The 25990-nt window shown below is 38.1% G+C and overlaps 1 protein-coding gene and 1 long non-coding RNA gene across 4 annotated transcripts in view; one reads left to right on the top strand and one right to left on the bottom strand.

Moving 5' to 3' along the window:
- Nucleotides 1–24782, bottom strand: part of gypc (glycophorin C (Gerbich blood group)) — a 35849-nt gene extending 11067 nt beyond the window's left edge. For all 3 annotated transcript variants that reach the window (XM_044365788.1, XM_044365789.1, XM_044365787.1), the window contains exons 1-2: nucleotides 24510–24782; nucleotides 22699–22950 (exon numbers count right to left, since the gene is read on the bottom strand). In XM_044365788.1, the coding sequence (XP_044221723.1) occupies nucleotides 22699–22771 (73 nt within the window). In that variant the 5' untranslated portion in view covers nucleotides 22772–22950; nucleotides 24510–24782. The remainder of the gene's footprint in view (nucleotides 1–22698; nucleotides 22951–24509) is intronic.
- Nucleotides 18400–20172, top strand: LOC122992149. Its single transcript, XR_006405990.1, has 3 exons — nucleotides 18400–18757; nucleotides 18939–19042; nucleotides 19193–20172. It is a non-coding gene; the product is annotated as an uncharacterized LOC122992149 (long non-coding RNA).
- Nucleotides 24783–25990: the final 1208 nt, after the last annotated feature.

Below are 25990 nucleotides of genomic sequence, written 5' to 3'. Positions count from 1 at the left end.
CTCAAGAACAAGATAATAGCAAGTGCATACATAACCTTTGCAAAATCCAACTATAATCCTCTTCAAACTATACTTGAACTGTACATAAACTGCTGCATAAATTTAAATTTAACATTATTTAACATTCTTTAACAACAAGTCTGTCTTGCATGATCAAACAATAGATGATTAGTGTCTACAAACTCTATTATGCTGTGGAAAGTTCCACTATATGTGGCTGAGACAAACTCTATTCAAGCCTACTTCAAACTATTTTAATTGGAGACAAATTAATATAGTTGAATGTCTTGCACCATTTCTGAGGAATTTTCACAATTTATGCAACGTGTACTGAACTGGAACTGAACCTTCACAGATGACCATAACAAACACAAACAAACATCACAAAACTGAGGCAAACACCAGATATTCTGAGGCAATAGAGGAGCTGTGTTTCTGCACCTTGCAGACATCCCATGATTACATGCTCAAAATGTGAATAAGAAGTTCAAAATTTCCATGTACTCTGATGTAAGTGACAGATATAGAAATGCTCACTTTTTTATGTAAAGTCATGTAACATCAACATGAAACTGATAGATGTCTTGAAGATAGACGATATGTGGTAATACAAATAAGAGGAAATTGTAGAGTTATAAAAAAGTAAAGCCAAGAGAGGCTCTAGGGAGTTGGTTCCTTTTTCTTTTTGTGGGACCTCTTTTTTCCTTAGGGTCTTTTGAGGGATCTCTTTGAGACTCTTTAATCTTTTAATTTTTGCTTTTTAATTTTTTGTTTCAGTTTTTGTATTTTAGTTTTTGTATTCTTAGATTGCTTGCTTTGTAAAACCAAATAAAACTGGTTTGTATTTTTATACACTCCAACCAAAGTTCCTGACTTGTCCTCTGGTGTTCCTTTAAGGTAAGAAAATACGCCCCCTCGGGATAGGCTGACATTAGTTTTGAAATTGTTTAGATTATAAATTATTGAATTTTGCAAAGGTAAAAATTAGTGCTGTTTATAGAATAACAGAGTGGTAATGGTTCAGTGACTGAAGTTAATATATTGCTGTACATGTGATAGAGGTATGATTTCTGTCTAAAATTAGGTTGAGTGTTTTATAATTAGGGGTCTAATTGGCTAAATTGTTAGGGCTAGGGCTCTGAAGCTGCCCTATAAAACCAGGAGAGTGCCCTCGACCGACAGAGTGGGGCTCCTCCAGAGATGACCTGTTAGGAGGCCATCTTGGAGGACTTTCAAACCTCCAACACCTATTTGCACCAATACACTTCGTTGTGACCCAGGCTGTCAGGACATACTTGACTAAATAGGCCCGTTGGTAGTGGTTCAACAACAGCTGGTGATTATAGAAGCCAGGCTGAATTTGGTTCCCTAAGCAAGGCTAGGATGGATCATGCGTCTGTAGATTTTGTGAACTACGTTCGATACCTCGGTCAGAGGTAGAGGACAGCTGTCTGTCGGTGCCTTATCCACACCGGCAGGGGGCACCAGATATCTGTAGGCATAAACCATTTCAATGCAAAGTTGAGGCCATACTTAATGACAGACCACTACTTCATCTGACAACCTGAATGATCTTGAACCAAAACACCAAACCATTTGCTATTATTAAAGAAACAGCCCTTGCTTCCCCGAGGACTATTTAGCAAGGATGACTGCTAATCACATCACAGATGGAAGCAAACTGTTCATGAAATGTTGCATAAACTTAAATAATGTTAGAAAATACATAGCATGTGATTACAACAGACACAGTTTGCCAAATACCAGTATGTGCCAGTACAGTATATCTATAGCTATTAGTTGCCCTCTTAGTTGGCGGTCCGAGCGTTTGCTTGCCTGACGGTAAAATCTCAGCACTGACAAGTTTATTTTTTAACTGTAAAATGTCCTGTTCAGTACAAACAATCACAATTTTTCAATCAAAAATGTCAGACAACTTTTTATACTATCAAATTTCGGTGTTGGTATCAACCTCAAGACTCCGGTATCACTCTACTCTATCTGCTCTATTTCTGAGGCAACATAGGTTGGTGGAACCAGAGCAGGGGTAGCTAATGGAGACTCACAGCTTTTGTTTGCCTGCCAAATAGAGTTTAATCTGACCCAAGAGGGATGGAACAAGTCAACATCCAGAAGGAATGAATGTCAGAGCAGGTTGAAGAGCACAAATCTCAGTCACATTTGTCTAGTAAAGCCAGAGCCTCATTAGCCTCGTTAGAAAAATCCAGAGGCCTCTGCAGGACAAAGACGGGACATATGCTCTGCCCCGCTGGCAGCCACGGGCCTCTTCAGAGGGCAGAGGAAAGGAAGGAAGACTCTCCACACAGAATATCTTGTCCCCTGGGGAGTGTCACACACGCCTTTCATCGCATTCCCAGAAGTGGCGTTAATCTCACCCAAAGCCGAAGACGAAGAAAAAGCTGCAAGTGTCTCCGAGCAGGAACTAGAAGCCAAATTAATTTCACCCTGCAGCGCTGCGGCTGACACTGTGCTGATAGGATATTCTCAGCAAATACATACATGCAAAAGCAGGGCAGAAATTTAACTCTTTTGACTGAATCATTAAATGGGAAGATGGGAATGAAACACACACACACACACACACACACACACACACACACACCATCACAATCAAAACGAGAATGTTATCAGTGTGTGCAGACAGACTTTGAGCTCTCGGGGAGTTTCTGACCGTTGTGGCGCTGCAGTTGGATCATTTATGGACCCTGTGAGGATGGACGGGCTGTTGAATGGAGCCAACAGTGTGACAGAAACAGCCCTCAATTTGGCAGCTTCAGGCCAAACATTCAGTGAATGCTTTGTGCCATCAATAGCCATCATGTTGTTATCAGCCAGACTCTGTGGAGATGTTTGTTATTTGCCTAAAAGTCTGCAGGCTGAAGGGGACCTGATGCTGTCGGCTCCACACTGAATCGGTTTAATAGGAAAAAGGTCCAGAGTGTTTTCAAAGGATAATTGGACACTTTTGCAATCCCGAATTTCTGCTGGTGATGATTTATGAACGTAGAAATATAAATGTACACTCTGCAAAGCAGCTTCTGAATGCTGAGTTCTCCACAAGCCTGATAGATGACTGAAGTGAAATGATGGAGTGTATCTATCTAAGCTTGGGCCTTTTTTTTTTTTTACCCATTTCCATCATCTGACATTTGTGAGTCTGACTGAAGGTGAAAATGTCCAATTAATGTCTGGCTGACACTTCCCCTCCAACCAGCAACACTTCCATCACCTCTCTGTGTTACCTCACTCTCAAGAGTCACTTCACCTAAGTTGCATTTTTGGTTTTAGTTGTCTTGTTTGAGATATCTGTCTCTGAAATTTCTATTGTAACATTTTTCCCCTTTAATATCCTACAGATTTTCCTTAAATTCACCCCAAAAATATCCTTGTCACTAATCCAACACGCCTGCGTAAATCCTAATTTCATGAAAATGTTTAATGAATCAGTTTTTGTCCATAAAAAACACATTTTCTGTTGGAAATCAGATGTATATAAATGTATTTTTTTCAACTGAGGGTGATAAAGTACAAAATGGCGAGCTGATGCTTCCCCTCCGACCACCACCAATCATATCTCACTCTTCTGCTCTTTCACCATCATAGATATATGATCGGCCCTGCTAGTCATCAGGCCTCATACAAGAACCACTCATACAAACGGATTCGTTCTTAAGAAGCATGTATGAGACATTCATCAATCTCCTTGTACAAAGAATTTTCATGTCATGGACAGACAGTCTGACTTTCTTCACAAAAGGAGAAACACTTGATTGATTTAAAATGATAATAACTTAATCTGAGTGAATTTGGAGTTTAAATATACTGAAATCAACTAAAACAAAGTTTATGCAAAATTAATATTATGTTTGCCGTATTATCATCAGAATCAGAATCATCTTTTATTGGCCGAGTTTGTTTACACATACAAGGAATTTGTCTCCCATGTAGTGGCTCCTAATGTACTTTCACAGAATAACAACACAACAATCATGAGGAATATTCACAAGGAAAGACGATATACAGGTGAAAGCGTTTCTGTGAACTGTAAACAGGATACAAATAGTGCAAAGAAGTGAAGAGTGCAAGGAGTGATGAGATTAATATTAAATGATAAAAAAAAGACATTTATGTACAGTATATACAGCCTGTTCAGATATACAGTAGTGAGTGGAATGTATTGCACATTTTGTATTTTAGACTAAATTAAATATATATAATTTGTGGGTACAGTGGGTATTATAGTGTCCGGGGTTATTCCACAGTGCAACAAGTGAGTTAACTGTTCATAAGTGTGACATGAAGGGGAAAAAACTGTTCCCATGTCTGGTGGTTTTGGTGTTCAGTGTTCTGTAGCGTCTATTGTCCAGGGTGTGAAGGGTCCGCAGTTATCATTATCATAGCTGCCAAGAGGGTTTTCAGATTTTATCATTTTTATTGGCATATTTTATCCCGGCAACCCGGAGAGGTTTTTTTCAGTGTGATGATTTTTCTGTCAGTAGCAGCTGTAAACATCTGGTTCAGTGTCTCTCTGCAGCTCTCTGTCCAGCATCATGTTGTGTTGCAGCTCTAATATTCTCTCCTCTAATATCTCTGCAACGTCACATGACCTCCTCTCATATAAGTCACTTTGCTTTAGAAAGATGCTTTTTTTAGCATCTAACTTCATGTCAAAGTGTTTCCTCTTTATTTCTGTCACGGTGCAGCTGCTGCTCTGATGGATTCATGTTTTCTAATTGTTTCAGCTCCTCTAATACGACGACTGACACTGATCAATGTGTCTGCTGGTTTCTGACAGCAGCAAACCTCAAACTCTTTTCATATGGACATTTTAGGAGCGTTGATGATGCTGATTCCTAAACAAGTGATTGTGGGAAGAGGTCTATTGGCTCTTGTCAATCAATCAATCACTTTTCCAATCACTTGGACTGCATGTTTGTGTTTGAGAAACATGATCAATATAAATTTAGTCTAATGTAAGTTTTAGTCGCCGTAAAAAAGCAGCATTTATTCTTTGAGAGAGATCATCAGGTCGGTGCTTGGACTCTGGTTGGCTGCTGTGTGTGCATGTTACTGTATCCAGGTAAATAAATTCACTTCACTCATAGCTACACAATAGAAAGATTAAAGCCACTTCTTATTGTTTATAGTGGTAACACTATATCAGATTCAACATGTTGTAGAAGAACAGTAGAAATTATTCCTTGTGTCTTGGTTTTGGCGTTTCTTTCTTCAGAAGATCCAAATGCAGCACAATAGTCTGGTATTTTGGTATTCTCATTCACGTCACTCCATCATAAAGATTATAAAGCAGCAGTAAAATCATTAATAAAATGGAATTATAGTGAGAAAAACATATTTGAGTGAATTTGGGACTGTTGGAGAATTATTAGAGAAGTTGTGTTGAATGAAGAGTTACAATCTTTAAGGAGAGCAACTTTCTAATCACAGATATTTTATTTTCTTCTTCACTTGTTATATTTATTGTAAATAAATCAATATATGAATGGAAATAGGAATCAAATGTAACTATTTGAATATATATGATTATATTAGTTTAAAAATCATTAAATTGACAATTAATTATTCTACTATCTTATTGGTATTTCATAATTTTAAGGAAAAATAATTGAATGTTAATATGCATCATTTATCTGTTTTTATAGATTTTTTTTTTAATTCAGTTACATCAGTAATTAATTAAAGTTATGCCTTATATTTTTAATTTGAAAATTCAAGTTGTCTTGAAATACGTGTTGTGTTTGATAAAGCGGGAAACAGATTAAGTGTGAGATGGAAAAACAGAATAACAAAGTTAGATTTTAAATCATTTGAAAAAATGTTTGATCATATATTGACAGAATTTCTATTTGGATGATAATGATAATTATCTTTTATATGTATGTTTATAAAATATATTTGATTCTATTTGTGTTATTACTCCGGTGGCTTCGCATTAAAATAATAATTTTAAAAAAGCTGAAACTCAAATTTAAATATTTTTTTTCTCAATCATTTAAACAAATAATGATTGAATTCTAAAATGGAATCACAGTATTAATTTATAATTAATTCATCACATAATTTTAAATGTATTATTATTATATTATTATATAATTTCAGTTATTAATTGCATTTATTTATTGTAATAGTTTTTTTTTGTTTAAATTAAAGCCATCACAAAATGCCAAGTGTAAATGTTCAAACATAAATGAATGTAAAGGAGACAAATAGATTGTGAGATGGAATATAACAGGCGGACACAATAATAAATTTAAAAACCTTTAAATTGATACTGTGATTTTATTTTAAAATTCAATTATTAGTTCTTTGTTTCAAGACATTAATTCGAAATTGTGTTTAACTTTAAGCTTTGTATGCATAGTTTAAATAAAAATGGCCTTAATTTTTTATTATGTTTTTTATTAATCAATTTATTAATTAAACTCTAAAAGGTCCATTACTGCGGTTGCACAGTCCAGACCTTCAAATCTGAAGGGTTAATCCTCTGGCGAGCAGGAAAGCGGATCAGTGAATTTCAAAGATGGATGTTTCATGTGTCAAAGTGGAGCGTTGACCTCAGAACGACCTCAGCCGGAGGAAACTAAACATTAATCTCTAATGGATTCATCACATGCTTGTGTCTCTGCAGTATATGAAGAGTCCAGACGTGTTGCATGAAGCTGCAGTGGAGCAGGTGATTACGGTGCAGTGCTGCAGGCTGACCAGTGTCTCCACAGAAGGTTAATGAAAGGAAATGATTGTCAGAGGGAAACAGCCCACCAGGAAAAACGACTCATTTCCTTTTTATGAACTGGTACATAGTACACACTGTGTTCACTGCTAACAAAAGCACTGGACAAATAAAAGCTTTGACCTGCTGATGGCACCAGATGAAAATTCAGAAGAGCACCAAAGTTATTACAATTCACCCTGAACTGCTCTGTCTCCTAGAAATGATGTTCATATACGACTAAATTGCAACAGCAAATACATTTTGCTAGCAACTTACTGCTGATGCATTACGTTTTCTCTCAACATAATGAGAAAATGGTAATTAACATATTTGACATGTTGATAATGAACATATAAGTGAAAAGTTCACAGACAACATAGTTGTTTTTTCCACCAAAATACAGAAAAAAGTCTGCAGTGACTTGAGGCTCAACATGTTAATGATCTTCCACTAACCTGAACCAAACCTGAACACACACAGGACTCATCCACCCCGACCTGCTCCCTCCCACTGCAGAAAGATATATAAATATAGTTTCATTCATTCAAAAAAAAAACATAACCCATGAACATAACCCAGGCAGTAGTTACATTTGCAAATGCAACAGAATTGGGAAAACAATTAAGTCGTATATGAACATAGTTTCTAGGAGACAGGGTTGTGTTGAGAAGGAGACAAATGTCTGTTGGACCTCACACAGACTCATTTCATCAACTTCTTCTTTATGTTTGTTCTTTGTTTTTGGTTCTTTTGTTTTGATTTAACCACAAGATGGTACTATGATGCGTAAAGCAAAGACAGGTGACAATACAGGTGGCACAGATGATTCTGAATGATGTAATGATCTTATAGGATGCCTTGTGTGATGTTTGAATTTTATAAAAAGTGGTTTTCAACCAATTATTACTGTTTTGTTTGTTTTTTTGGCCCAATATATAAAAAAAAAATCAAATATCAAAATCCAAACACGTTTTCTTCCTGTAAAACAAAATACAACGTATGCTTATGTAGGCTTGAACCAACCAGTTTTAACCAATAATATGACATCCACCAATCAATCAATCTTATGAAACCTTTCAGCACTCAAATCAAAATCCTCCTTACGTTACGTCCTGCCTGTCTATCCTGTTCCACTCTGATACTTTCAAAATGTTGTTTCATCTGGACTTTAAGACTATGAGACCACCAGCATAAATGAGATGGGGTTGAGGTGAATGTCAATACCAAATTTCATGTCAATCCTTCCAATAGTTAGCAAGATGTTTCAGTCCAGAGTAGCGGTGGGAAGTTCAAGTGTTGTGTTGCTTTGGTATACCTGAGTCTGGACTTCTAAATATTTGGAGTATTTCAACTACTTTGAGTATTTGTTGTTGTCCAGGCATCTTTCAGGACACATTAACAGGATGTGCAGGTATCAAATAGTAGTAAATCAATTTGTTACTTTGATATATGCGTTGATGCTTCGTGTGCTTTACTTTTACAGTAAATAAACAAAAATATACAAAAGGTGGGGACACATGAGGACTGATGGGAGTGAACTGGAGCAGGTCTGTTCCAGTCTGTGCCAGCTGGTGTTGATAAAATCATAAAAGTGTGTGTGATGTAAGGATTCTCATCTGAAATCTGCAGATCAAGTTGCTGCCAGTTGTTTTCATGAAGAGATTTTTGAACATTTTTAATATTTGTGACTGAAAAAAAAAGAAAGGTTTGTGGTTTAAGAGAAATGGAGGAAAAGCTGATAATGAACGTCTCTACAACATCAAATCAAATCGCTACACAACCAACCACAACCTGAACTTCCAGTCCACATTTCCAGCACCTCTTCATCCAGGATCTCACACAAACTCTCTGCTTTTTCTTCTTTTTTGCCTTCAGCACAAACTGCTCTGCATACGAACCTTACAAGAAGCTCATCTACCTCCATGATATTCATCCAACCACTGTCACGTCCTACCGAGACTTTTTTATGTTTTGGACTCTTTGTGTATTCTGTTTTCTTGAGTTTTTAGTGTTGCTATTATGTTTCCTGGTTTTCTCTGTTTCCCTTGTGTGTTCCTCCTGTGTTTTTGTGTCACTTGTTTGTTTACTTAAGTTCTTGTTTTATTCTGAAATATTTGTGTCTAGTTTGCAATCACTCCCTTTGTATTTATAGTCCAGTTTTCAGTTCAGTCTTGGTCGAGTCGTCTGCTTTTGTTCTACATTTATTCCATGTTCCTGGTTAGTGTTCCTGTGTCTGTGTCTCCTGCATTTCTGGTATGTTCCTATGACTTTTGCATTTTCATTAAATATTTCTGCATGGGATTTTGCCTGCCTGCCTGCCTGCCTGCCGTCTCTGCATTTGGGTCCACCTGCTCCGCTCACCCACCTTTGTGACAGTATGACTCGACCAAGACCGAACTGAAAACTGGACTATAAATACACAGGGAGTGATTGCAAACTAATCACAGGTGAGACACATGAGACAATCAAACACAGGAAGTAAAGGTGACCAGACACAAGGAGAAAATATTTCAGAATAAAACAGGAATTAAAGTAAACAAACAGGTGACACAAAAACACAGGAGGAACACACAAGGGAAACAGAGAAAACCAGGAAACATAATAGCAACACTGAAAACTCAAGAAAACAGAATACACAAAGAGTCCAAAACAGCAAAAGTCCCGGTAGGACATGGCAACCACAGCATGTTTGGTATTTTTGCCCAATCGATTAATAGACTGATAGTTGCAGCTCTAAAGTAAAGCTGAGTAGGCGGGAGAAGGTGAGAGTTTTTGTCACCATCAGACGTGTGAACATATGACTGTTTTCCTGGAGACAGCACTAGTCTGAGCCGAAGTGATGATAGACCAAACAACAGCATAAAAATAATACCAATAATCAGTAAAGTCATACTCAAGAGAGGCTGGATAAGTATCAACATACTGCTCAGAGAATGAGATTATGAGGAGTTGGCAGAGTTGAGATGACCTCTGGGAAATTGGATCTGATCTGTTGGTCACCAGCCACAGAGTTATTTAATGAGGCAAGAATATTATTTTTGAGGAACAGAAAAAAAAAAATCATATTGGAAAATAAAGCTGGGAGGGTCTCAGTAGTGATAACTGACTGGCTTGAAGCAGTTTTTATTTATTTTACAGGAGAAACAATCACAGCATAAATCATTCAGTCTCTGGGCAGAGAACAGAAGCTGCACAAGGAAACTTCTCCATCGACCTTTCAGAAACACTGAGACTTGTTGACTTAATCTCCCAGAAATCCTGTGCATACTTTAAATGTTCTATATGTAGAATTGTGAAGCATTTTGCATGTATTAATGTATGAGGAGGGGGGCTGACTGACTGGAAATGAGAGATGCTCTGCAAAACACAACATTAGAGATCTTTTATGTAATTATGAGGAGTGTAAGTGAGGAAAAGGATGTCACCTGCAGTAGTTTCACACCGCACAGCAGCGGGATGTTGACTGCACCTCATTTAATGACCTCAGATGTCACTAATGAGAAGGAATTTCTGATTCCTACATACAGAACCTTTAACTGAAACATATTTTTCCTGCCCTAACCCTAACCCTAACCCTAACCCTAACCCTAACCCTAACCCCTAACCCTAACCCCTAACCCCTAACCCTAACACTATGACAATAAAAAGTAGGACTCACATAGCCTGATTAAGGTTAGGGTAACCCCTAACCCTAACCCCTAACCCCTAACCCTAAAAAGATTATAAACATAGAAAAAAAAAATACAATCCAACACTACGACAATAAAAAGTAGGACTCACATAGCCTGATTAGGGTTAAGGTAACCCCTAACCCTAACCCTAACCCCTAACCCTAACCCCTAACCCCTCCTTAATGTAACAAATCACAAATTTAACAACTTACAATAAAAAAACAAACAAAAGTAGAAAACAAAGTAATACCAATCAAATTAAAAAAAAAAAACTGTCAAAAACAGGTGACTTGTGCAATATAACTGGGTAATACACATTCGATGAGGTTTGCAGATGTCAGGTATCATGGTTCAACAAATAATCCTTAAATTTTATTTTATTTTTTTAATTATATATATAATGGTGGATTTCTACTCTAAACGCACTCATAAATAATTAGTAATAAAAGTTAATTGTGTGTGTTTCTTATTGTCATTTATTTTCTTTGTATTTTATAAAATCATGTTGTATTTATTAGTTTAGTATTTTTCCTTTGTTTTCTTAAGTTGAGGGGAGGTTTGTTGTATCAGCGTGTAGTTTCTGCGCCTCTCCTGTCACACCTATTTTATCTTTATTAGCTGGATTTGATGCTGTTGTACATGTGTATAGATAAAAAATTTAAAAAACGTATATGTAACCCAAAAAGACTTGAGTTCCCTCCAAGAACCTTAACTTGGATCGAAACATTGTCTACTTGAATACATTTTGTTGCTGCTATTAATCACAGTTTACCATCCTGTCATGCTATATCTTACAGAATGTAAGATTTCCTTCATCACACAATATACACAACAATTGTCTTCCTCAGAAACAAAGAGTCTGAACGCCTTTAAGAAGAGCTCTGCAGCCTGTTAACAGTGTCACCGACAACAGGAAACAGCGGCACGATCCTCCATTTTTAGCATGACGGCGGGTGTCGGACGAGAAGATACAGGAGCTGACCTCAACTCGTCTGAAGCTGCCAGAAACACAGAGAGACACAGTGAGGAGAATTTTTCAATTATCCACTGTGTCTCTCTATCGGCATCACTAGAAATTACCTGGTCAGACGAGGAAGGAAAAACTGGACAGGTGGGAGAGGCAAAGAGAGGTCATGAGGTAGATGACAGAGTGAGTCAGGCGGCTGGAGGAGGGAGAGTGAGGCTGAGAAACTCAGAGTGACAGGATGAAACAAAGGGCTGGAGGCAGAGAAGGGAAAGCACTTACAGTGCACAGGAATGAGACAAAGAGAAATCGATAAGTAAAAAGTGGCAGCAGAAGAAAAACAGCACTAAAGGGAGGAGGAGGGAGAGGAAAAAAAAAAACCCAGCTGCAAGAGGAAACCATCTACTGCCAGCTCAGTTGGAACAGGATGTGTTGAGTTTTGGAGCTGCAGGCTTTGGAGGTAGTTTTTCCTTCTGAGAGGAGGAGGAGGAGGAGGAGGAGGAGGAGGAGGAGGAGGAGGAGGAGGAGGAGGAGAGAGTGTCGCTGGTGAAGATGTATTGGGAAATCAACAGGGAGGGGTGCAAAAGGCAGAAATGGTGTCGGGTGTCTGTTTATCTTACAGCCCCAAGAGCCCCCCTTCCCTCCCTCCCCCCACCTCCTCCAGTCTTGTGTCAGAGATAGGGAAGGAGAGCTGCAGCCCTACAGGACTCCCCTCCTCCTCCTCCTCCTCCTCCTCCTTCTCCTCGTCTTCCTCCTGCTCTTCATCTCTCACGCTGAGCTGCCGTCTTTCCACAGACAGCCCATCAGTCAGGGATTCTGGCCTACAACTGTTCAGCCTGCCGTCCAATTACCTAAAAAAAAAAAAACTTTGTTGACACTGAAAAACATCTCAAGCAGCGTTCACCAAAGTCACGTTTGCTCGCCCACGTGAGACAGACGGCGCCAGAAGCTCGGTGATGTAGTGACTACTCGCAGGGTTGGTTAGTGATAGGTTGCTGGTGCGGTCGGGCTAATTAGTCACAATACCTCCCACAGCTTTGTTCTATTTTCTCTCTACTGTTCTGTTTACCGTTCAATAAAAAGTTATTAAAGATGGAAAATAAACTCAACTCTCCACTCAGCTTTATTTATATAGCACTTGATCCAAAGTAAAACAAAAACAAAGTAAAGAAATAATAAAAAAGAGTGTGGAGACAATAAAGGCACATTAGCTGGTTAGGTTCGGCATAGTTGAAAGCTATAAACGCATAAAAGTGAGTTTCTTGAAAATCTCCAATAGGGGGAGAATCGTACGGCCGGAGGGAGAGAATTCATACTTTTGTCCCCCTTAACATTTAGTCCTGGATCTGTGGACAGACAGAAGATCTCAGGTCTCTGACAGTGTGATATGGACACAGGAGTTCTCTGATGTAAGAAGGGGTGAGAACATTTAACCCTTTGTAGAGCAGCAACATTTTGAATTCAGTTTGATAGCTAACAGGGAGCCGGAGCAGGGAGGTGAGGTTGTTAAAACTGTTGCTGCAGCGTTCTGAACTAATTGGAGACGAGATAAAGAAGACGAGAGGATGAGAGATGAAGGCAAGGATGGCTTTCTCCAGGTCAGACGTTTGGAGACAACCTGATTGATTCGTTTGTCGAGAGTCGAATATACCTCCAAGATTTTTTATATGTGATTTAACAACAGGAGACGATTGGCCAAGATGAAGAAGAAATAATGTCAGTTAATGGTTCCAATTTGATCCAAATAATAAAACTTCAGATTTAAAGTTCTCCAAGTTAACAAGTTTGCTATTGTTCAATTAGCAAACTTCTCTAATGGGACAATAAGGTCACAGTTTATTTAAAAAACATATTTGTACCATCGACTCCTGTCTCACATCGGTCTGCAAACCGTGTCTCTGTTGTGGAACGAATAGTTTTTACTCCGACAGAGGAGGTTCAGTAAAGAAGTTCAGCACTGTCAAGACAGCTTGTTTACAGTCAGAAGTGCAGATTGATAAGTCAAAGTTCACAAAATTTGAACTCAGCATGAAAGTATTGTGTACATTTAGTTCGTCGCTGCAAGCAAATGAAATCCGGTCAGATCAGAAAACACTTTTATGTGTCGTTCTGGACGTATTTCGTCGTTTCGTTGGACTACTGTAATTTATGAGAACCTTTGACTCAGCATTTCAACATCGCTACAGCAGTCCAACAGGAAGACGAGTTGTCAGAGGATCTCAAAGGTTTTAAACAACCAAGATTTCATCAGATTGATCTGAACCACTTTATTTGGATTCATTTATAAAGCAGACAATCACAAATTTGCTTCACAGAGGTCGACGATCTGTACAGCATAATTAGCAGTCCGGGTGGTTTTTGTTTTAATATTCTGATTGTGTGATTATGATTTTATTGGTATTTTGGCTGTGTACCAGGATCCTGGTATCTGACTCACAAGGAGACTTTCCTCAGGAGGATGATGAGGAACATAGATCGGTAGATTACCATCTGCATGTTGATACTGTGATATATATTGTTTCCAGTTGACAAAACACATTTTTCACATACAGTAATTCTAAATATAGCATTCATTTTACTGGTAATCCAGCAATGTCCATGAAATCATCTTTATTAATACAGTTATTACAGTTGGTTATTATTTAATCTACATGTAACAAACAGTCTAACCCAGGGGGTCGGCAACCTTTTAGATGTCCTGTGCCACCTTACAATGTTTAAAAAAAAAAACACACACACAGCCCTGAGTGCCAGTTCATTTTCATAATGAATATTTATCTGTTTATTTATTTATTTATTTACTGCTGCTGCACTCTACACACACGCCCACACTTTATTACTTGCTCAGATGTATGAAAATTACTAGGGCATAGAAGAAAATTTATTCAGTCTTACCAATGTAGTGCGACCTTTGACCCTGCTTTGGCAGCACACAGGGTTGTAAACATGTTGCCCCTCTTAACTGGTTCAGCTTTATCAGCCTTTTCCTTGAAGTTTTTTTCAGGCCTTGTTTCAAAATGACGTTTTACACTTGAAGTTCAACACACAACATTTTCACAGCAGGGAGTAAAAACATCTGAATTAGTTCATCCAAGACGGCTAAAAGAGGCGAATATTAGACAACCTACTTTTTTTTTTTTTGCTTCTGCCATCATCAGTTGTTCTTGAATTAAAGCAAAAAAGGAAGCCAGCTAGCTTTCCTTCGTTTTCACCACTACTGTGATGCTGTGATGTATTTTGAGACTAATTCATTATTTCAATATAATTTTAAAATGAAATGTTCATTTTTTAGTTTACCATTAGGCTACACTTTATATTAAAAAAAATATTTTTTATTGAATTGCTCCCTGTGCCCACTTTCATGGTCTCATGTGCAACAGGTTCCCGACACCTGGTCTGACCAAACAGTCAGTTGATGTATCTGATGTCCATCAGCACTGCTAACTGTGTTTTTCCAGTGTCTAGTTGTGCAAACTGTCATCTGCTGTTTGATTGTTCTTAACTGGCACCGTTATTTCACTAATGTTTAATATTTAGAGACCGAGCCCAAAAGGCAGAGGACTAAGGGTGAGGACCCTATTGTTTGTTTGTGTGTTTGTTTGTTTGTTTCTTTCTTTCTTTCTTTATTATTACGCCACTTAAACCCTAAATTTGACCCCCTAAACATGCTCAAAAACTCACCAAATTTGGCACACACATCAGGTCTGGTGAAAAATTTGATTAAATTTAAAAATTAACCCCCAGAGTGCCAGAATGTGCTCTCTAGCGCCACCTATGTAACTAAAATGGCCGCCATGGATTCGCCACGAAATTTCCTACTAAAATATGATTTTTAATGTAAGATTTGGCCAAAGTCATGGGATTTATGAGGAGATTTCACAAAAGGAGTACTCTAAAATCCTCCTCTCCAACTGCTCCTGGTGATGTCACTCCCTCAGTGCTGTGAAACATTCCGCAATACACACTCATTATAAAATCACAGGAGGAGCAAGAAAAGACTTTAAAAGTCTAATATCTCAAAAACAGTAAAAGATAGAAAAAACATGTAAATTTAAGATTTGTAGGTCAAAGTCTCGTGATTCATTTAAAGTTCAAATGAAGTTTGTATCTAAAACTATGTGGAAGCAGTAAATGTTCAAAAAGGTGTGGGTTCACTCACACTCTCCATTCAAATATATGAGTATTTTTCTTTGTCTTGCTTGCAGCTTTATTTAAATGAATGTTTCCAAAACACTGACACGGTAAGGCTCATTGCCTGCAGCATTTGACTGATTGTGAGCAGTGACTTAGGAGTCCTCTGTACTACCTCTAACTTCTCTCAATCAATCAATCAATTAATCAATCAATCAGTCAGTCAAACTTCATTAGTATTGCACCTTTCATACAGGTTAGTGCAATTCAAAGTGCTTTGCCTGAGACTGAGAAGCTGATTAAACCTACTAAACCACCTTTAGTGATAAAATGTTTTGTGAAATACTCTTTGACCAAAGACGAGTCTTAAAAAAAACCTGCAAACCTTTTCCACAACTTTATAACTAACTTGAACAACTTCCGCTTTGCATGGGATGTATGACGAACCCTCAAAGTTAGCTTCAAGCTACTGAGTTCTGTCAACTACAGTCACGTTATCTCATGATAAACTATTAATTTGAACATAATACTAATATAAATTCTCCGTCAGCTACATGCTGGATATAGCAAGAATAACAGGAATTTATTAATTTATAAAAAAAATAAAAATAAAAATCACCCAAGACAAAGGGCACTTTCTGTCTCGGAGGCGGACAGGTGCTCGACCTCCTTTGTTGAACTCATTTCTGCTCCTTGTGTCTGGTGTCCCCATTCACTCACCACTAGCACCAGTCAGCTGTTCGAAGCAGAGGAAGTGTGCATGGTTTGAAGTCCTTGTGATTATTATGTACAATGTGTGTAAATGATTACAGTTTTCAGGTAACTTGCCTGACACTGGTCTAAAACAGCCATTATAGTTAATAAAACTGTGATGCTCTCAGACATGTCAAAAAATATAAAAAAAATTAGCAAAAGAAACTTTACAAATCTTTGCCTCATCTTCTGTTCTGTATTCGGGAGAGCTCACGGTGTGTTATCCTTTAAACTGACAACTGGCTGCAACCAAAACACGGGCCGCTCAGAGACGTTTGCGGTGCGATTTATTTTATACTTGTTTGTAATTGGTTTACGTCTCCTCTTGCCTGCGTAGGTTCACATAAATGTTTACACGTGTTTTCAGAGAAGCAAACTGTCTTCACATACCGGTCTCAATATCTACAGCGAACAGTTAGCTTAACTTAATAACTGCATAATTAAGTCTACATGCATAAATTAAGCTAAAGTGCATTCAAGCCAACTACACTGATCAATGCTGTTTCAGTATTAGCAGAAAATTATCCAAAAGAAAAATTTAAATCATCCACACAGAAAACAACCAACAAAAATTAATACCTGACTGATTAATAGTCTGGTAACAAGATGCTTTTTACAGTATTTTTGAAGCAATAACTTCACTTTTTGTCACATTTTTACATATAAAAAAATACAGTGTTTTTGTGCTAATGTTGCTGCTACTCTTCTGCTCTTCCTGCCTCCTGTCCTATTCAATGCTAAAACCTCTGAAAAGGGTTGACAACATCCATTATAATTCCCACCTGTTCTCCCTTTTTTCTGCACATACAATATAGAGCACAAACATGGTGTTGGAGCCATTCAGCAAATACATATCCTCTGCAAGCAGCCGACTTTTCTTTTGCAGTACTCTACATGAGTGGTGTGTTGTTTCACAGCTGGCACATCCATCTCTCCTCCCTTCAGGTTTCACAAATGTCCATGTTGTCTTTGTTTAAATAAAGGCACTCCACCTCAGGGAAGCAGCCATACAGAGCAGAAAATCAACAACATCATTGTCTGGCTGCTCAGTGACTGCTTTTCAACACTCAGCTGTGGATGGAGACTGACAGGAAGCACAAACATACAAAGGGAGCACCTGGAGTGGCGGGTGAAAAGCTGGCAACTGCTTTTCACTGCACGAGACACCTGACCTGGTAAAAACCCAGGCACTCAGCGGGGGAAAAACATTTTGGTTCCCTATTTCAGAGGGTGTGGTGATGAAAAAAATAAATACACCTTCAGCCAGTCACATCACTGGTCTCGTAACTCTGAAACAGCTGAACCAATCACAGTGAAGCATGACAACAACAGCTCAACAAATGAGGAAACTGCTTTCCCATGAAATCTTGTTGATGTTGTCTGGAGCGGAGCAGCTCAACGAGAACACACAGCACCACAGATGTGATGATGGTTTGGGTTTTTACTTACTTACTTCAGGGTTAATTAGTACAATGACAAAAACAAATACATATTTTCAGTATAACATTTAATTGCTTTGTACTCTTGAGTACTTTTTGATGCTTTACTACAACTTTATTGTGAATAATTCACCCTGGTTCATATAGGTGGTTGTTACCAAATGACAATTGATTTTATTCTTTATTTATGAATATATATAGGCCTTATCAATGTATTTTCTCTTTTCCCCGCCCCCTCCCAGGTTTACTTGTCCTATTAGATTGTTGATTCCTTGGTCCCTAGGATTGGCTATTTTTTTTATGTGGGTGCTTATGTGTATGTACTTATAACAGACTCATTGTCATTTGCTGTATGAAATGCCTGATGAAGGTCGCTTGACTGAAACACAGCTAGTAAATAAATACACCACAAGTGTTGACAGTGTGCAGGAGTCGATATTTTTGCTTTGAACTACAGCTTTTTCTCCCACCTGTCTGAAGTACTGAAGTTCTTTGAGAAATTTACAATGAGGACAAAGTCAAGAGGTTGTGACATGTAACACAGCGAGCTAGTGAAGCTAGGTGGTGTCTGCCTTACACAGAACTACTCTCTAGAGACTGAAAACGCGATCACTGTTATTAGTCTTTGGAGCCGTTTCTAAACAAACTAATGTGACAAAACTCTTCATGATGAAGGAACATGTCACCCAGTGCAGCGCTGTGGCTCACTGATGCGTTTTTAATAGTTTTTAGACAACAACAGATGTGACGTGAATGGAAGTGAGCATATTTTAGGACACAGAGGCTATGGTAGAGACCAAGTAGCAGTAGTAGTGGAAGTTGACATTGCAGTGGTGTTTACATCTTATCCAACTTATCAATTTTCATAACCATTCTCACGACTGGAGTGTGATTTTTCAGCTTAAAAACAAAACAGTGGAACTCACAGAGTCACAGAGTAAACAAAGAGGCATCACGTGGTAAACATCAGCTGTAAGACGAACAAACATTACCTTCAGCAACATTTCCTGACAAATGTTCACGTGTTCACAGCGTTTTCACACAGGTAAGATATAATCAAAACACGTTTGACTGTTACGTGGTTACTGCTAACTCTGCATACATGGCGTACGGTAGCCAAGCTGTGTTGTTTGTTGTTGGTTTGTTGCTACACATCTTACTTTGCACAACTAGATGGCTGCAGAGCTACATAACTAATCAAAGATATTCTTTGTGGATTTTTTTAGACAATGATACAGTGTTATCCTGACTGGGTACCTTCATGACACCTCGGGCACACAGACCTCAAAGCAATGCACACTGAGTGGTTTAACGAAACGACAAAGAGACAGTAAGTTCTCACAGGGAACAACACTGCACCTGCAGCACAAATGGGTGAAACAACACCACCAGATATAGCTGCACAGAGGTCACAGGTGGGTGAAGCTGCACTACAGGACGACACTAGAGAACAGCATAAATACAGTTTTTGTTGCCGCAGGTTACACTGAACAGGATACTGAAGGAAGAGTTCTCCCAAAAGAAGATGGATGAGCATTTCTTGAAAGATGATGACATGAAGGTCAGGTACTACGCCATGTTTTGCTGTTGTGACAGGTGTACTTCTTCCTTGCCTACCACAGAGAGGCTGAGAACTTACTCTTTTTCAAATGCTCCTCTTGACTCTGATGCACCTGAATTGCACACATCTTCCGCATAGACCGAAAGACTGTGTCCACCATGTTCAGAGACACCAAAGGTGCACTGTTTACACACCTTAGCCCCCTTGGTGAACTGGCCAGAGAGACGTTGTTTAAAGGCAGCATGCCACATCAGTTTGTGGAGGCTTTTGGCAGTCATGTGGTTATTGTGGAGTGCTTTGAAATTTACACTGAGAAAGCATCAAATCTGAAAGCCAGACATTTTCCCATTACAAACACAAGCACACCATAAAGTATCTTATTGGCATTACACCACAGGGAGATATCTCTTGCATTACCACAGGGTTGGGGAGGCTGTGCCAGTGACAAGCAGGTGACTGAGAACATAAACTATTGCCTGGAGACTTGGTGTTGGTGGATCGTGGATTTGACCTCAGGGACGGTGTCAGACTAATGTGTGCAGAAGTGAAAAATCCCTGCATTCACAAGAGGACGCTGCCAGCTGGATGCAAAAGATGTGGAGGAGACACAGCAGATAGCTCACCTCAGGGTCCATATGGAGGAGGTGATTGGATGTGTATACACCAAATACACCATACTAAGTGAGACCGTACCAGCGTGCATGGTGCTCCCATGTGGAGGCGAGGACATGATTTCCCTTGACAAGACTGTGTCTGTGTGCTGTGCCTTGACTAATACGTACCCCAGTGTTTTTATGAAAAAGTTACTAAACTGTATACTTCTGAGATAAATCCCCTTGTGATGTAGACTGTACTAACTACTTTATTCATATGTTGCGTACTACATGTTACCTTAATAAATGATGGAAAATTAATCCAAATCTGAATCTCTTTATTTGTGTAACATGTTGTTATATTAGCATATTGCTAGTGTAATGCTAAAGTAAATATGTGTACCAATGCTGTGCAAATACAACAGAAAAGAAGTAAAGTGACAGTGTAACAAGTACTGACATTTCAAAAAAAGGCAAATAAAAAAACATAAAAAAACATAAAAACTATTGCTCTGAAAAGTCCAGATAGTAATTGTGTCTTCTGCTTAAGTGTGCAACACACAGGTGCTCAGGTGTTCCTAATAAAGTGCTCCCTGAGTGTGTTTGTGACAAATATCCTCATTCAGAAGAAAAAGTGGCCACAGGAGACCGGTTTCCTGTTTCCTGTTGCCGTGAGTCGGGACAGTTTTTTAAAAAGCGTAACTACGATCGTTCCCTAACCTTTAACCCTCTGTGGTTATTATTGTTATTATTATTATTAACAAAGGTGGCCTAACTTTAAGGAAGTAGTAACTTTAACCCACAACACATGTTTCTCTAAGCTTAACAAAGCGATCATTTTAACCCAAACCATGATTTTTCCCTAAACCTAACCAGACCTGAACCACAGCCTTGTCACATCATAAAACATCATTATTGTTTAGCAGTGATGTGTAACAGTTTTGGAAAACGGAGTCACATGATCAAACCATGTGTTTAGTTGTTTAATTTGGAGGACTGAGAAAAGAAGAAAATCATCACTTTTAAGAAACTACAAACAGAATTTCTTGTGGTTTCACTTAATAAAAGATTCAAATGAAAACTATGTTCATTACAACATTTTTGTTCTGGTCATCTGTTGCAACAGGTGCAAAGTTTGAGGAACTTCTCTTTTCTCATTTCAAATATTCCTCCTCAATATTTTTGAGCATGAAACACGCCCCGCTAGCTCGCACCCAAACTAATGCTAGCTTACTGGGAACACTGAGTGCTGCACACTTGGGCTAACATTATCTACTTTAGCTAAATTGTGCTAACAGGGCAAGTATCAAGTCACATTAAACGTAGTGAAATATTGCGACAATAGTCCGACTCAGTGTGAGTCCCAGAGTCGGAGAGAGCAGTGGGTGACCCAACTGTCAATCACAGCTGTCAATCAACACCAACACAGCAGACATCAAAGCTACTAGAAGTCTTCAAATCTTATTAACAGAGCAATAATTTCCAAAATGACCACCAGCACACTTATTAGAGGGTCTGAATTTAAAGATTGAGACCAGAATGACTCATTGAAAACAATGATTGACTCAGTATTTCTGGAGAGAAGTTGAGGAAGCATCTAGCAGCTGTCAGTGACACTTTGCTCTCAATACTACAGTACCCATGATCCCCAGCTACTGTTGCTATGGAGAAGAAGTCAATAAGAGGCTCTTTTCATTGATGAATTTGGAAACAAAACATGATGTCAAAGTTACTGAATTTATCCAAAATTAAGAAGCAGATAGTTCTCACACAGTTGTTCATCTCGTGTACTCATGATTCAACTGGGGAAACATAACTTTTACTTCTGGAAACATGGGTGTCTGAAATAACCCCTCCGACTGTGAAACTATTCTACACCACAAAAAGGTCAGACGATGAGACAGGTTGGAAACAAACCTGCAAGTTATTCAAACTTATTTGGAAGAGAAAACAAAGGCCAACAGTAAAATTACCACCAAACTGTCTGTAAACATCCGTCATAGTTGACACATCCTCTTCCTGCTTCATCTTTGACCCGCAGTTGTTAATGTAATTGTGCTTAAACAGTTTTCGTGTTGAATGAATGAATTCAGGTGCGTTCACTTTCATTGTGACTTCCAAATCAAGTGGTTTAGATAATCTGCATGAACTGTCGGTTTGATTCCAACCTGTCTGATCTCAGCTCTTCACTTGGCAAGTACAACGTTACTATTACTGATATAAATGATGGTTAAAACTCATAGACAAATATGGACGTAGTTACCGTGATGTCACCCGTTGGTTTCTGAAGAGCAGTTTTGAAACTCAAAGTGAGCCGCCGTCGCCGTATTGGCAGTACGTGCCTAACTCCCAGCCAATCAAAAATGGGTAAAGAGGCGTGGCCGAATGGCTGAAACAAGCCACCTAGCGGCTGGCGGACCTGTCACTCAAAGCAGCCATGTCCTTCATTATGCAGAACTTTACGGCTTAATAAAATTTAAATGGGTGAGTTATAAAAAAATTCACCCCCCGTACAGTTGTCATGAAAGAGGAAATTAGCTACAGAGACCAAAACCGTTGTTTGTACCAGGCTGTAAACATGTTTATTTCTGCTGTAAAGTTGGGCATTTAAACATGGGGGTCTATGGGGATTGACTCGCTTTTGGAGCCTCAAGGAACTGCAGTTTTTGGCACTTCCGCATTGGCTTCATTTTTTAGCCCCGGAGGTTGCCGCTTGGTTATTAAAATAAGACAGACATTGTACTGGTTTATCCTTTAAGATACTATGTCATATTCAAAGTGTTGTTAATATTACTATGTTGCAAATGAAAATAAGTGTTGATTCACACTCACCGGTCTGCATGGAGACTGTGATGGTTTCTGTTTGTGTCTGAAGAGAGATTGGCGTAACTGAAGGTTTGTCCATGATTGTATGTGACGATTTGTAACCACAGAGAGAGAGAGAGAGAGGAAAGAGATGGAAACAGAGGATTGTATGTCTCCAGTGAAAGAGAGACTTAAGTGAAGTGATGGGTGACTGTGTGAGTCAGGAGGTGAAAGGTAAAGAGATTTCTTCACACTTTTCCACTGTCTGTCCCGATGTTTCTGTGGGAAAGAAGAGAAAATCGAGATAGTTTCCCCACATCTACTAACATGTAACCAAGCACAGAAACACAACTCCAGTGGGTTAATGTTACTCTGCAGCTATTTGCCGTGTTTCTGTCAGTTTGTTTTGAGGTCAAAACTTACTTGATGCAGCTTTAAACAATGAGTCTGGTGATATTCCATATTTTTCTTATTGTCATGAAATGCCATGAAAACACCAAAACCAACAACTGACTTATTACTGAGAGTACTGCTGTAACACTGGCTCCTCTTTTTAATTTCACATCTCATTGTTTGTTATTGATTCTTGTTAACTTGTGTATATTTTGAATGTCATATGCACATCGTTTTGTACAAGAAACAATACATTTGTGACAGTTTTTAGCTAAAGCTTGTTATGCGATTGCTACTGCAATTTAAACCGATGTTGTGTTGGTGCTATATTTACCCAAACTGCATAAAATTGTGCAATAAGAAAAGGCTTCCAGGATGAGGACTCTCTTCCCCTTGGACTGATAGCATCTCATGGAAACTTGTGTGAAAGTGTGTTGTAGCTTCAAGTCTTTTTCCACAAACAGGTGTTACAAAAGGGAGAGTTGTCTTCTATCCAAGCCAATACAGTATATAGTTTTTAAAAAGTCTGTCATTTGTAGTTTTTAAGCAAACATTGCTCAAACAGGAGGGAATAGTGCATTTCTTGGGGGACTATTTTCAGTGGTGGATCAATCCACAGTTGGAGCTCTAGTGAGTATTTTGGGCAGCAGGATGGTATGTGTGAGTTGGGGTGAGCCCAACCCTCACCCTAACTGTGAAACTGAAAGGATTACTCCAGTGATTTATTTTTATTGTAAAGTCGGGGGACCCATGAGAGAGATTAAACAAAGAGAACGGTCAAAATCAAGGCAGCAAAGGTCGCAATATCTTCCACAAACATAATGCAACTTGATAGCATCTTCTCATCGGTCCATTTCTGCCTGGTAAACATCCACATCTTTCACACTCCACACCCCCAGTAGTCTGAGATAACCCTGATGACGTCACTGTGACATCATCAGGGTTAGTTTTTCAGACTCTGTTTTCATAGGCTGAGTCATCTAAACCATGAGTAGTAAACTGATCTTGAGATGTATGTTTGATATTTTAATTTAAAAAAACTGATCAAGCAGATTTTTGTATTATTGACTTTTCCTGCCAATTTTCACACTTTTTTTTTTTTTTTTTTAAAGAGTTTGAAGTAAATTTCTACATTTTTTTTAACTTTAAGAGGCTGTATATGTGGTTTGTATGTGAATGAATGGCTGATGAAGTTGAACTGACTGTGTATCTGCTGCCTGCCTCTTCAGCTTGACTCTCCAACATATTTCCTCCCAGTTATTCTCAGTAAATAAAACCTGCTGCAGGAACCGTTTCCTCCCACAGTGCCTCAGCGCCGGAGAGTGTTTATAAAAAGACTGTCAGCCTGACAACTGGCCGCCTCCCAGCAAACTGATAATTACAACTCAAACACTCTAACTCTACAGACTCTCAGCTGCAGAGTTGATTTTAAAATAAGAACTCACCGCTGTCTCCGTCAGCCGAGCCGGACTTCCTGTCTCTTTAAAAACACACACAGTCATGTGAAAGCTGATCTCCACCATCAAATAATTTCCAGTTTGTTCAGTTTTTGCATGTTGCAGAACCAGGATGACAATCATGTGAATTCAGTTATTCTTTTGCTCTTTTGCAAATTGACTGGTCTCTGCTCTTCCATCCCAGCAGCAGCTCCTCCCAGCACCATGTAAATAACCCACAGCTGTTGTGTGGGCTGGATTTCACTCTGGGTCAGAGGGAAGGGAGAGTCCCTCCGGCTTCAAGTCATTTGTCAGTGATCTGCAGCTCTCTGAACTCTGATACTGGCAGTGGGTCACACAATAATTACATTAGCAGAGTTAGACTCTGAGCTATGGAGGCCCATTTCCACAAGGAAAAGAAAAAAATGCATGAAAAGTTAGGAATGAAAGAAAGACTCCATATTATGGTGATACAAAGTCAACATTTTGACATATTACCTCATAATTATTACTGTAAAAGCACTTATGAATTAATATCTCAATTTTAAACATAAAAAGTTAATTCTATCTTTGTATCTCATAATAATAATAAATATTATTATGATTTATTGTCTCATTATAGAAGCCCTGTTTACACAGTATCTCATTATTTTGACTTAGCATCTTACAATTTTGACGTAGTATCTCACAATTCATTGTCATAATTTCATAAGTCATAATTTTGGTTTAGTATATCTAAATTTGTTCTCATAATGTTTATTTAAAAGTCATATTTCTATGTAGTTTCTCATGAAATCATGGCTTTGATTATGTGTTTGTGCATATTGTGTGTATTTGTGCATATAAAACAATAATCTCTGATTTACTATTTCATATTTTTTACTTTAAAAGTCATAATTTTTACAGCTTATCACATAATTTTGACTTAAAGTCTATTTTGATGTAGTATCAGAAGTTTGACATACAAAGTCTTAATTTTGATGTAGCATCTTATAATTTAATAATCTCATAAAGTCACAAGTGTGATGTAGTATTAATGTAGTAGTTCTTAATTTTTTACATAAAAAGTAAAAATTTTGATTAAGTATCTTAAAATCTTGACTAAGAATCTTAAATTAACAATCATATTTGCATCATATTTTTTACTTAAATTCCAATGTAGTATCTCATAATTTCAACTTAAAGTCAGAATTTTGACTACACACTCATGACTTACCATGAGTATTTATCTATGTATTTCCTTTTTATCATTTCATCTATCTTTTTCTTTTTCTGGCATTAATGGGCTTCCATACCGAAGACCACTTCTTAGTCTTTAAACATGATGAAAATTCATATTCACAGTTCAGAAAACTAAGATTTGAAAGGCTGAAAGTAAAACTATTGCATGTACCTAATATGTACAATACATAGCAAATGTCTGAATTAATTATTATTATTATTGTTATTATTATTATTATTATTATTATTATTATTATTATTATTATTAT

Source organism: Thunnus albacares, chromosome 11 (genome assembly GCF_914725855.1).
Source record: "Thunnus albacares chromosome 11, fThuAlb1.1, whole genome shotgun sequence".
NCBI lineage: Eukaryota > Metazoa > Chordata > Actinopteri > Scombriformes > Scombridae > Thunnus > Thunnus albacares.
This window is presented reverse-complemented; position numbering and strand designations above follow the sequence as displayed.